Source organism: Embiotoca jacksoni, unplaced genomic scaffold, assembly GCF_022577435.1.
Source record: "Embiotoca jacksoni isolate LCO1_2020_lvr unplaced genomic scaffold, fEmbJac1.0.p SCAF_141, whole genome shotgun sequence".
Taxonomy (NCBI): domain Eukaryota; kingdom Metazoa; phylum Chordata; class Actinopteri; family Embiotocidae; genus Embiotoca; species Embiotoca jacksoni.
The window spans coordinates 221-12500 of record NW_027185276.1 but is presented as its reverse complement, the minus strand read 5'-3'; the positions used below and the strand labels follow the sequence as shown (position 1 = coordinate 12500).

The 12280-nt window shown below is 42.3% G+C and overlaps 2 protein-coding genes across 3 annotated transcripts in view; one reads left to right on the top strand and one right to left on the bottom strand.

Moving 5' to 3' along the window:
- The window catches only part of LOC138197592 (zinc-binding protein A33-like), a 4430-nt gene extending 1724 nt beyond the window's left edge, over positions 1–2706 (top strand). The window contains exons 2-6 of one of the 2 annotated variants that reach the window (XM_069148421.1): positions 1–10; positions 89–313; positions 407–429; positions 713–831; positions 966–2706. The exon at positions 1–10 is cut by the window's left edge and continues 86 nt beyond it. In XM_069148421.1, the coding sequence (XP_069004522.1) occupies positions 1–10; positions 89–313; positions 407–429; positions 713–831; positions 966–1516 (928 nt within the window). In that variant the 3' untranslated portion in view covers positions 1517–2706. Of the gene's footprint in view, positions 11–82; positions 314–406; positions 430–712; positions 832–965 lie in introns of both variants that reach the window. The other variant, XM_069148420.1, reaches the window with a different exon arrangement.
- The window catches only part of LOC138197589 (atrial natriuretic peptide receptor 1-like), a 26909-nt gene extending 15071 nt beyond the window's left edge, over positions 1–11838 (bottom strand). The window contains exons 1-2 of the mRNA XM_069148418.1: positions 11733–11838; positions 8414–8549 (exon numbers count right to left, since the gene is read on the bottom strand). Of these exons, the coding sequence (XP_069004519.1) occupies positions 8414–8549; positions 11733–11762 (166 nt within the window). The 5' untranslated portion in view covers positions 11763–11838. The remainder of the gene's footprint in view (positions 1–8413; positions 8550–11732) is intronic.
- Positions 11839–12280: the final 442 nt, after the last annotated feature.

Here is a 12280-nt window from a genome sequence, read left to right as displayed (position 1 = left end):
CCACATCAAGGTAGATAGCAAACATACTGGTTATAGAGGCAGAAGTTATCATCTGTCGCCTCCTCAACGAGGTTTTTTTCAGTTTCAGGTTCAGCAGACAGAGAAGAGGATGAAAGAGGAGTTTCAGAAGCTCTACCAGCTGGTGCGAGCGGAGGAGGCCGCGAGGATCGATGCCGTGAGGAAAGAGGCGGCGCTCAAGAGTGAAGCGATGAATCTGAGGATCGTGAACTGGAGCGCAGAGATCTACTCACTCACAGACAAAATCAGAACCATAGAGAGGGTGATGAAAGCAGGCGATATCTCAATTATGCAGGTAAATCAGTGTTAATGTTCTTAATGTTGAATATTTGACCAGATTTGATGTATTGATTTGTTCTCCTGTTTTTTTTTTTTTTATATCTGGCAGAACTTCAAAACCACGGTGCAGCGGTAAGTTGCCCGGATACGTCCCGTTGAAACGGGTTGATTGGAGGTGAGGAGGGTCACCCGGGTGGGTGTGGCTCGGATAGTCGAGCGGTAGGTCGACGGTTCGATCCCGTCCACATGCTATCGGTGTGCGAGTGGGTCATTGACAGTGAAAATAATCAAATAAAACAGGTTTCAGGAGAAGTAGGACATAAAGTTTATGTTTGAATGGAGCAAATTTGTGGAGTTCAACATTGGGAATATAGAAATATTTTACCGGTGATCTATGGCTTCCTATTTATCTCAGATCAGCGTGTGAGCTGCCAAAACCAGAGACTCCAACAGGAGCCCTTCTCGACGAGGCCAAACACCTCGGAAACCTGCAGTTCTCAGTCTGGAAGAAGATGAAGGATACGATACGATACAGTAAGAACTGTGGAGTTTTCCTGCCTCGACTTATTTTGGCATTTAAATATGCGCTGGTACTTTATCATCAAGTACAAACCAGGGTTCTGTTTAAACAGCTTTTCCTTCTGTTCTTATTGTTTTTTACTCCACAGCTCCTGTCACTCTGGACCCCAACACCGGCAGTCAGGGATTGAACCTATCACAACACTTGAATCACTTAACAGAAAGCTCAAAGCTTCAGCCACTTCCTAGCAACCCTGAAAGACTGAGGGGTTTGAATATTTTAGGCTATGAAGGCTTTAACTCTGGGAAACATAGCTGGGATGTGGAAGTAGGCGGGTATTGGAATCTTGGTGTGGCTGCTAAAACCAAGGATCCAAGTCTTCCAAAGAGATGGGGCATTTACATGTGTGCTTGCACTGATATTGTGCGTGAAATCACCCCGGAGGACTACGTCAAAGAAGTGTGTAAAGATGAGTTTCCACAAACCATCCGAGTGCAGCTCGATTACAACCAAGGAATTATATCATTCTTTGATCTTGTTCGGAAAACGCCCGTGCACACCATGAAATACACTTTCACAGAAACCGTCTTTCCATATTTTTATAGTAGAGCAAAGATTCTCCCAGCAGAGTTGTCCCTGTCAGTAAGAGAACCCAGATATCAATTCTGCAAAACTGCAAAGGCTAAATTTACAAGATGAGGATTTTGAAAGTGCTTTATTTGGGTGTTTACGATATCACCAACATTTTCAAAATCTGGACTTCCTCACAAGAACACTTGAACTTGTTTTCAGTACGGTGTGATGTCTTTTGTTCATGTTTCTCAGGGATCTCAGGGATCTCTGTGTAACTTCAACGGGTACCTCACTGATTTTACGGCATTACCTTGGCTCAAGACTTAAAAATTGGACTTCGAAGTTTTTACAGTCTGAATTATAATCTGAAGGAGAAGAGTTTGCAAGAATTGTACATTATAAAAAACAGACATTATTCTGGAGTGGAAATCACTGCATGGGCTCAGGAACACTTGTGAAAACCATCGTCTGTGAACACAGTTCATCGCACACACGTTTTAGAAATGTGTTGCTGCCATCAAAATGTATATATTTTTCAGTTTTAACATTTGATATGTTGTCTTTTTCTATTTTTATGAAATATGTGTTTTAATAATTTGCACATCATCACATTGTTGTTGTTTTTTCACATTTTACCCAGCATCCTAACTTTTTTGGAAACAGGGTTGTACATCTTAACATCAAATTTTTCAAAACTTCAGAAATACATGTTAACATTTTAGTTTGAATGTTTGAAAACTTTTTATATCACGTTTAAATGTATTTTAAGTGATTTATTCTGTAACTTGAGTTGTCTTTCTGGTACCCATCAGCTTAACTTCTGTGCAGTGATGGAAATAAAGTTATCCGGTACAAACAACGCTCAAATGTCTTTTTCGAGGTGGGGTAGTGACTCCACCGACACTGTCCAATAGAACGCCAGTTGCCAGTTTAGTGGTCGCCTTTTTGTTCAAAGTTTATCAATATCGAACATGGCACGTGTCCAAATCGCACCAAATTCGTCCGTGCACACCGTTGGTCGCCCAGCAACATGCCCACCGAGTTCGAAGCAGATGGGACGAACGGTTGTCGAGATCCGTGAGGGACAAACATACATACACAACGACTTCTGACATCATAGGGAGTAAAGATAAAAGATATTAGTGTCTAGTTTTATTGACAGGCCAGGGGTGCAGTCAAGTTTCCAGTGTGGGTGGGCGGGGCATAGTCTGTCAGATCCACCACTCGCTCCTCCAAATATGGTCACTTCCTGCTCCAAAAAAACCAAGATGGCGTAAAGCGAAACACTAGTTGACCAACCAGCGGTGACGTCACGCCGCGTCTCTGCTCAGTTTCTGACACTTTTTCCATTCATGCTAAACTGTATTTATTTATTTTTATTTGATTTGATTTGGTTTTGTGTATATAGTCTGCGTGTGTGTATTTATTGCTGCTGTGACGACTAAATTTTCCCCCTGTGGATATTAATAAAGTGCAAATCTAAATCTAATCTTCACTGGAGCTTCATGAATGCAATAAAACATTCAGTCTTTAACGAACACGAACATGTTTTTCACTGAAGAAGTCAGTTTTCTTCCTTTCTGACGTCGGCCAGCTGCTGGATCTGTTTCACCTCTCAGATTGAGCAGGTCTGTTTTTTATGAGTCTGTTTTGTTCCTGAAAGCTGAAACCTGTTGCCTGGTAACCAGGATCACCTCATCCCAGGGCCATCCCGCCTAATAAATCAAAGATTAAGAAGAAGCTGACTGTACCACAGAACTGTCAATCAAACAGACACGCCCCCAAAAACAGGTCTTCTTGAATCTTCTTTTCTAATGAATGAGGGATTATTTTCAGATGGACCTCCAGAAAACTAATAAGAAGGAGTGACTTTAGCTAACAACACCGAGATAACTGATGGACACATTTTATTCACTTTGGATTTGATGAGAGAAGTTGAATGGGAGTCTATGGAGCCGGAGGCTTTTTGGAGCCGACCTCTAGTGGCACTCGCTGGTATTGCAGCTGAAGACACTTCTGGATCAGAACCATTTTACAGACCTGAAGCTACGAACTCTTTTATATAAAGTCTGTGGTTTAGATCGTTAAACTACGGCTCAGACTCTCAGAAACTTTCTCCAACTTATTGAAAGTCAGGAAATAATACAACAAATACGTTTTGGTATAAAAACCAAATCACACTGAAAGCATCTTCACATTTCACTCACAAAGATCCAGGAAATAAAAACAAACTTTTCTGCCTGTCAAGTCTGGAAAAATAAATTATATAAAAACATGAATAAAAAACTGCTTGTTGAATCGCTGCTCGGTTGAACGTACTGAACCAAGTCAGTGGTTTCCATGGTTACCTGAAGTCTCAGCCTCTTTGTGTGCTAAAAGCCGGCTGACGGCTGCACTGGGTAGGAGAGACGAGGAGAGAGACGAGGAGAGAGACGAGGAGAGAGACGAGGAGAGAGACGAGGAGAGACGAGGAGAGAGACGAGGAGAGACGAGGACAGAGATGAGGAGAGACGAGGAGAGACGAGGAGGGAGACGAGGAGAGAGACGAGGAGAGACGAGGAGAGAGACGAGGAGAGACGAGGAGAGACGAGGAGAGAGATGAGGAGAGACGAGGAGAGAGACGAGGAGAGACGATGAGAGACGAGGAGGGAGACGAGGAGAGACGAGGAGGGAGACGAGGAGAGACGAGGAGAGACGAGGAGTCTAAGATGGAAAAATAAGGACAGAAACTGACATTATCTCAATCAATCAACACAATACTCCTTAAAAAAAATTGGAATGTATGTAAAAAATTGTCCGAAGTTCATAATAATTAATAATAATCAATAAGTAACAAATACAGAGTTTTTATTAAAACTGTGAATCCTGCAAAGACACGACAGCACAGATCAACATCTGTCCTAAACCGGGTCCAACATCTGTCCTAAAACTGGTCCAACATCTGTCCTAAACCGGGTCCAACATCTGTCCTAAACCGGGTCCAACATCTTTTCTAAAACCGGGTTCAACATCTGTCCTAAACCTGGTCCAACATCTGTCCTAAACCGGGTCCAACATCTGTCCTAAACCGTCGTCGCTCTGGCAACAAGAACACAGTGAATTTAACTTTAATTTCCTCAACGCCTCGTCTGGACCTCGTCTGGACCTCGTCTGGACCTCCGGGTCGGAGTCGAACCCTCAGCAGCTCATCAACACTGCGTGAAGCGATTTGTTAAACGAAGTGTTTCCCTCCAGCTGTCGTCTCTTTAAGCGGCAGGTCAGACGGACGGCGGACAGACGGCGAGGTGGAGACGGACAGACGGAGAACAAATAAACTGCGTGAACACGTGACCCTGCAGTGTTTTCACAGCACAAGGATGTCAGACGACACCTGAAACTCAAATAATCTGCATTTAAAAAGGCTCCTGAACGCACCGTGCTGGACTGCCTCTGTTACCACGGCGATAACATCTACATCCACACCAAACGAATGAAACTGGAAATGTTATCCACACTGGGTGACCTCTGATGACCTCTGATGACCTCTGATGACTTCTGATGACCTCTGACCTCGAGACCTTTCAAAATAAAAGACTGTCTCACCTCTCCAGTAGAGCAGAGAAACAAACACGCCAGAGGGAGACAGACACAGGTTGGACCAGTATCTGTGTGTGTGGTGTGTGTGTGTGTGTGTGTGTGTGTGTGTGTGTGTGGTGTGTGTGTGGTGTGTGTGTGTGGTATGTGTGTGTGTGTGTGTGTGTGTGTGTGTGGTGTGTGTGTGGTGTGTGTGTGTGTGTGTGTGTGTGTGTGTGTGGTATGTGTGTGTGTGTGTGTGTGTGTGTGTGTGTGTGTGTGTGTGTGTGTGTGTGTGTGTGTGTGTGTGTGTGTGTGTGGGTGTGTGTGTGTGGTGTGTGTGTGTGTGTGTGTGTGTGTGTGTGTGTGTGTGTGTGTGTGTCTTGGATCAGTCTCATCAGAGGAAGTTGGTGGAGTTTCATGTCATCCATCAACTGGATCTTCTGGATTCACTGCTGACGCATACAAACCTCCGTCCGTCCGCACAATAACAGCCGATACACAACGATGTGTTTACCTCCATAAATAAAGGAACTTTTCCCAGAGCAGAATTACAGATTGATTTCCAGCTCGTGTCTTTTGGGGGTAAAAAAAATTGAAAACGTTTGAGATTCCTGTTTTTCTTTTTACCTCCTGACGAACACTAAAAACTAAATGTACCGAGAACAGTGGAGTTATTGTTCGGGACATTTCAGACACTCCACAGTTAAAGACAGATTTAAGGATGTTGTGGTTTTGTGTGCAGTAACGACTCGACAACCGGAGCGCTTCATGGGCAGAAAGTCTGGAGCAGATTTTCAAAGAAATCAAACCACCTGACGGGAACCAGATTCTGCTGCATGCAGCCTCCACGTGGTCGAACTGTTCACCAGGTAAATTACTGGATTCTGATTTCATGTCCAAACACATTCAACCGTCCTGATTGGCTGAGAGACGTTCACACATTCAACCGTCCTGATTGGCTGAGAGATGATTCAGAGTCACGGCAGTGCTCCATCATCATGTTTGTCCTCCACCACCTCCGTCAGACACACAGGGGCTCCACAAACAAACTCATTATTACGCAACAGTTTCTTGCTTCAGAGTTAAAAGCTTTTCTGGCAGAAAACAGAAAACGCAGGAACTCTCAGGACCAGGAAGTTAACACTTCACTTAAAACACCTCAAAACAGATTAAAAGATGTCTGCGATGCTGAAAGAGCGACTTCAGAGACACGTCCTCCATCTGAGCCGAGTTTAAACACACGTCAGGAAACCGTTGGACTTTCAAATTCAGATTTCATGAAGCCGCCGTCTCTGCCCGCCATGTAAAACAAAGATATTTCCATTTCTGCAGCGAAGCGAGATGTCTCGCTCCGACACGAACCTCCTGACTCTGTTTGTGTTTCACATTTCTACATTTTAAATCACGCAGGAAACTTTTCAACAGAAAAGAGAAACTCAGCAGGATCCAAACTTTTACTCTGAAGGACCGAAGCAGATGCAGATGTAACGAACGTCCACCGGTGGAAGCGGTGACATCATCTGGTTTGTGTTTCCTGGATCCCACAGTGACGGATGGCGCTCATCAGGACGGGAAACAGAACCTGATGCTTTAAAAACGCTGCATGAATCTCTGCAGAACTCTTCACACACCGGAAACAAACAGACGGCAGATCGGCAGGACGACGAGTTTCCTCACAAAACATTCATCTCTCATCTCTCAGATTTGGATCTGAAGAACTGATGCTCGCTCACAGTTTCAAGATAAAGGCTTCGAAAATAGTCTGCAGATTAAATATGATCAAATACGGTCTGCAGATTAAATATGATCAAATACAGTCTATATATTCAGTCCCTGCGGGTGTTTTATTTTGTGATTGTTGCATTAAAAAAAATAAAATTGAAAGCAGCTTTCTTCAAACATTTTGATGCAATTTGCAAAGTTTTAAGTGATTTTTTTTAATTTGCTGTAAAAATTGCAAACGTTTTCAAAAACTTCAAGTGGAGCAAAAAACAAACTGCAAGACAGAATCCATCCTGGGAATCCACCATTAACAAGATATTTAATATGTGTGTAATAATGATCTGTTTTTATTTACCTTTCAATATGTAGTTATATTTATTTTATATAGTTTGCTTGTGTGTGTGTATTTATTCTATAATTTGGTTTGTATTTTCTTCAATTTTTCCTAAAATGTTTAGTTTTGATTCCATTCTTTCTTTCATTGAATGCGTCTTTGTAATTCTTTTCTTTCTGAGTACTTGTTTTTTTCCTGCCTTTATTCTTAAAGTGTTGTGAGCAACTCATCATGTCGTCTCTCATCTCATCTCGGAGAGCTCAGAGTCCTGATGGAGACGAAGCATCGCCGTCCATCAGCTGCAAATCAGACGCAGAAAACACAAACGTCGCCTTTTTGGAGGATTAATAATCGGCAAATAAAATCCAACAAACTCTCAAAAGCTCCCTATCCATAAAATCCTTCAATAAATATGAATTAAATAATAAATAACTCAGTTACTCAGATGTCAGAGTATCAGAACTGATTTTAAATTCTTGTGTATGAAAAGAGGAAAAAGTGGGTAAACTGTGTTTCATTCGCTGCGACCGGCGGAAATGAAGTCACAAACTAGAAGACCTCTTCCAGAAATGAAGTCACAAACTAGAAGACCTCTTCCAGAAATGAAGTCACAAACTAGAAGACTTCTTCCAGAAATGAAGTCACAAACTAGAAGACCTCTTCCAGAAATGAAGTCACAAACTAGAAGACCTCTTCCAGAAATGAAGTCACAAACTAGAAGACTTCTTCCAGAAATGAAGTCACAAACTAGAAGACTTCTTCCAGAAATGAAGTCACAAACTAGAAGACTTCTTCCAGAAATGAAGTCACAAACTAGAAGACTTCTTCCAGAAATGAAGTCACAAACTAGAAGACTTCTTCCAGAAATGAAGTCACAAACTAGAAGACCTCTTCCAGAAATGAAGTCACAAACTAGAAGACCTCTTCCAGAAATGAAGTCTCAAACTAGAAGACCTCTTCCAGAAATGAAGTCACAAACTAGAAGACCTCTTTCTGACTGGAAGTATTTCCTGTTCGTTCTACAAAATGACACTTTTCTAAACTATAATACGTTTTTCAGGTGACGTACAAAGTCTGACTTTGGTCTCATTTTGAGCAAAACGTGTTTTTTTTTGTGGCGCAGACTGACCAAACATGATGACTGAATCTGTCGGGTGACGTGTGATTATTTACACGTATGTAAACATCAACGGGAGAATAAACAGAACTCTCATCTTTCTTTTTTTTCTTTTTTGGATGATATCCAGGAATCATCAGAACAGAAGTCTCTCAACCTCCTGAGACCAAACAGCAGAAATATAAAGACTTCTAAAACATGAAGGATGATGATGATGATGATGACGATGATGTGCATCACTGAACTGCTAACAGCTCTGATATCAACACTTCGTTAATGACTGAGAGGAACTGACCGTGGAAGGTTCGGTTCCACATCCTCTTGGTGACGACTTTTCCGGGCGGACGGCCACCGGACGTGGACATGGTCTCGTTCAGAGCGTGAGTGTAGAGCATCAGACCGTCGTAGAACCCTCCAGCGATGATGTTCATCTGCAACACAGCAGACGGAGAAACAGAGCGGGAGTCCATGTGACTGCAGTCTTTTATTTATTAGCATTTCGTGAACTCGGTGTAATAAAACTCAGTCTCGATATAAAAAACGTTTCTCTTTATGACAAACTGTTGAAACGCCACTTAAAGAGCGGAGACAGTTCTGGACGGGTTTGAGCCCGACGGGAGTTTTTATGTTTGTGTCGAGGTCCTTCGGTTCGATTCTGCTCTGAGGCGTTCCTCAGGGTTCGATTCTCGGCCCACGTCTACTTTCAATCTACACGCAACCTCTACATTTTTAAACGAACCTTCAAGAACACTCCAGATGAGAAGTGATCAGGTATTTTACAGCTGAGAACTCAACAACTTTAATCAGATTCCCACCTTTTTTTTTAAACTGACATGGACGATTGTTTTGGTGATAAAATGGACAAAAAGAAACCTAAAATCGAGTAGAGTTGTTTTGTTTTGATCAACTTCGGAGGAATTTCTAAGGACGTGAACAACCAACATTTTCTGATTTGATGCTGGAGCACAAAACGACATGTTTAGTTTAACTGAAGGGAATCACAGATCTCCTCTCAGCAGCTCAGACCTGAACATGTGACGCATGTTTCATCACCATAAACATCACGTTTTAAAAGCAGCAGTTTGTGACCCGGATCTGTGATCAGCAGCCCGATGGCCTGGTTAACCGGAACCGGAGGAAAAAAGTGAAAAAAGTGAAGGTAAATAATGGAGAGAAAAAACAAATCATCTTTTATCAAAGAACAATCAAATGTTGCGTTCGCTGTCTTATGATGTATCATGTTTCTCCACAGGGACCACTGAGGTGTCATCTTACTGTGTGTGTGTGTGTGTGTGTGTGTGTGTGTGTGTGTGTGTGTGTGTGTGTGTGTGTGTGTGTGTGTGTGTGTGTGATAACCACATTAGCTCCCCTCGGCTGTCTGTCTGCTGCTGATTAACCGGCTTCACAAATCCTGCCAGACAGCCTCACAAACAAAACACACACGCACGCACGCACACACACACACACACACACACACACACACACACACACACACACACACACACACACACACACACACACACACACACACACACACACGACTGATAACACGTCTGAACGTATTATAGAATTAAACTAAGTGCCTTCGGTGTCCAGCTGCTGCAGCAGACGGATGTAAAAGAGGCGTTCACACAGTTTCTGAGCTTCCAGGAAGGTTTGCGTCAAGCATGTGATACAGACGCTCGTCCACTAGAGGGAAACCTATCAGCATATCGTGCTTTAGGAAAACTAAACCAGGTGGAAACACAAGTCGTTAAGGTCAGAAGAACAACCCAACAAAAAACTAAAATCACTTTCTCACCTCTCACAGAATTCACATTCAAACTTTTACAGTCCACATGTGCAACATACTGTTTTCAGTAGTTCTTCCATCCAGCAGAGGGCGCTCTAACAAATCGCCATCAGTGTGACCTTACGATCATTAGTTGTTGATCAGATGAAGGTAAAATGGAGGAGACTATAGCGAGCAAAGATTAAAGTTACATCGCCACCAGAATGACCAGCAGGGGGCGACGCAACAACACACGTCATTAGATATTCACTCAAATGTATTTTGAGGGAAAAGTGACACTTTCACATCCTTTAATATAAAGTTGTGTTTGAAGAGTTTTCTAATGAAACAAATGTTTTGGTTTATTTTTCTTCTAAATATGTTTTTATTTCATTTTAACGTTTTGTATTTTTAAGTAAAACCCACCGTTCTGGTACGTGTGTGTGTGTGTGTGTGTGTGTGTGTATGTGTGTGTGTGTGTGTGTATGTGTGTGTGTGTGTGTGTGTTTTATGTGTGTGTGTGTGTGTGTGTTTTATGTGTGTGTGTGTGTGTGTGTGTGTGTGTGTGTGTGTGTGTGTGTGTGTGTGTGTGTGTATGTGTGTGTGTGTGTGTGTGTGTGTGTGTATCGTTCCTACATGTGGTCTCTGGATTCTGTGTGTTGTTTCAAGCTTTGATGTTCAAACTGTAAAATGTTCGACCTTTCACACAAACTCTCCGACGTGAAGAAACCTCCGCTGATCTCGTGAGTTTCTGTCTTTAATTCGTTTTCTTTGTTTTTCTGCTCAGAGTCACATTTACAGAAAACTAACAGGGTTTTTAGTTTCACACGGACAGTTTGATTTCAGTAATTCTGCTGCTTTCAATCATGTAAACTCATATTTAATTGAAAATACGCAAAAGACTAAATATGAAATGCTTAAATTGAGAAATTTGATTGTTTTTTGAAAAATACACGCTCATTTTGAATTTGATGGCAGCAAAACATTTTAAAAAACGTGTGATGAACTGTGTTCACAGACAATGATTTCCAGAAGTGTTCCTGAGCCCATGCAGTGATTTCCACCACAGAATCGTGTCTGTTTTTATAATAAATGTAAATAATCTGATATCTTTGATACTTAACACCGATAAAGCACTGGTCTCTGATAACAGGTGCATGTTTCAATAATCAGGATTTCAAACAACACGGGTGCACTTTTTATTTTAAACAGTAAATTGTGGATAAAACAGGAAATAAGAAGTGTGTCCGCAAGCTGTCGTCATTATTCCACAAGATCGTATCAGTAGCAGTTAGCGCCGCGGCGTGTTAGCTCATCGCTCTGTGTGTGTGTGTGTGTGTGTGTGTGTGTGTGTGTGTGTAGGATAAGATCAGCACACTGAATGAGCTCCTCTGACTCTGATTGACAGCCCCGACAACAGTAACTACACATTTGCATGATAATGTCTTCACATTGTTGATATTTTCCAACGATGAAACCTCCGCCGGCTCACGTTTAATAACCTCATTTCCTCCGTGTTTTATCAGATCCTGTCGGTCCGAGTCGCCCAGCGGTGCTGCTGGATTTAAATCTGATGGTTTCCAGAGGATGAACCCTGCTGACCTTCGAGACAACCTCTTTTTTGGCTTTTCTTTCTCCGTTATATCTTATTTCGAGTACGGTCGGGTTACTGAGGCCCCCCCGAAGGCTCGGCTCTCCTTTTAACGTTTGTTGTTAAGTCAATAAAATGTCCACAGAGACACTAAAACCAACGACGAGAGGAAACTATGTCAACGACAAACAGAAACAAGCAACAGTTTTCAAAAGCAAAAACGTTTTGTGTCGGTTTTCTGGCGTCGCTCACCAGCGAGTCCTCGACGGTGTAGTTGAACATCTTCTTGGCGTCCGTCTTCAGGCTGGTGACGAACTCTCGGTACTCGGGGTTCTGCGGCTCACGGTACGTCAGGATCTTCACACTCTGGAAAAAAAAAACAGGAGGAGACGAGGGTTTTTCTATAAAACAATCATGTGCTTTCACGTTACCATGACAACAACAGACGATGCTTCAACGACGAGTGACGGACAGAAACGTACCAGTGAGGTCACATTGACCTTTGACCCCCATGAAAACACTTTTTATAGCCGTCCCTTCGATCAATAACTGAAGCTGATCAACTCTGGAGCAGGAAAAACCACAGTTCAGAACCTGCCTGTGAATTATCACATTTCTCAGATTTCTTCAGTATCAAAGTGATTGATTGACAGTTATCAATACATCCAATGATGCACCACAAACAGGAGCTGTCAATGATCAATTCAGCACACTTTGTTTTACAAAATGTAAATTAAAAAAAACTAAAACTAAGTGTTACTAAAGCTGCAACACCTGCAAGTGAGACTTTTATTTTGAAA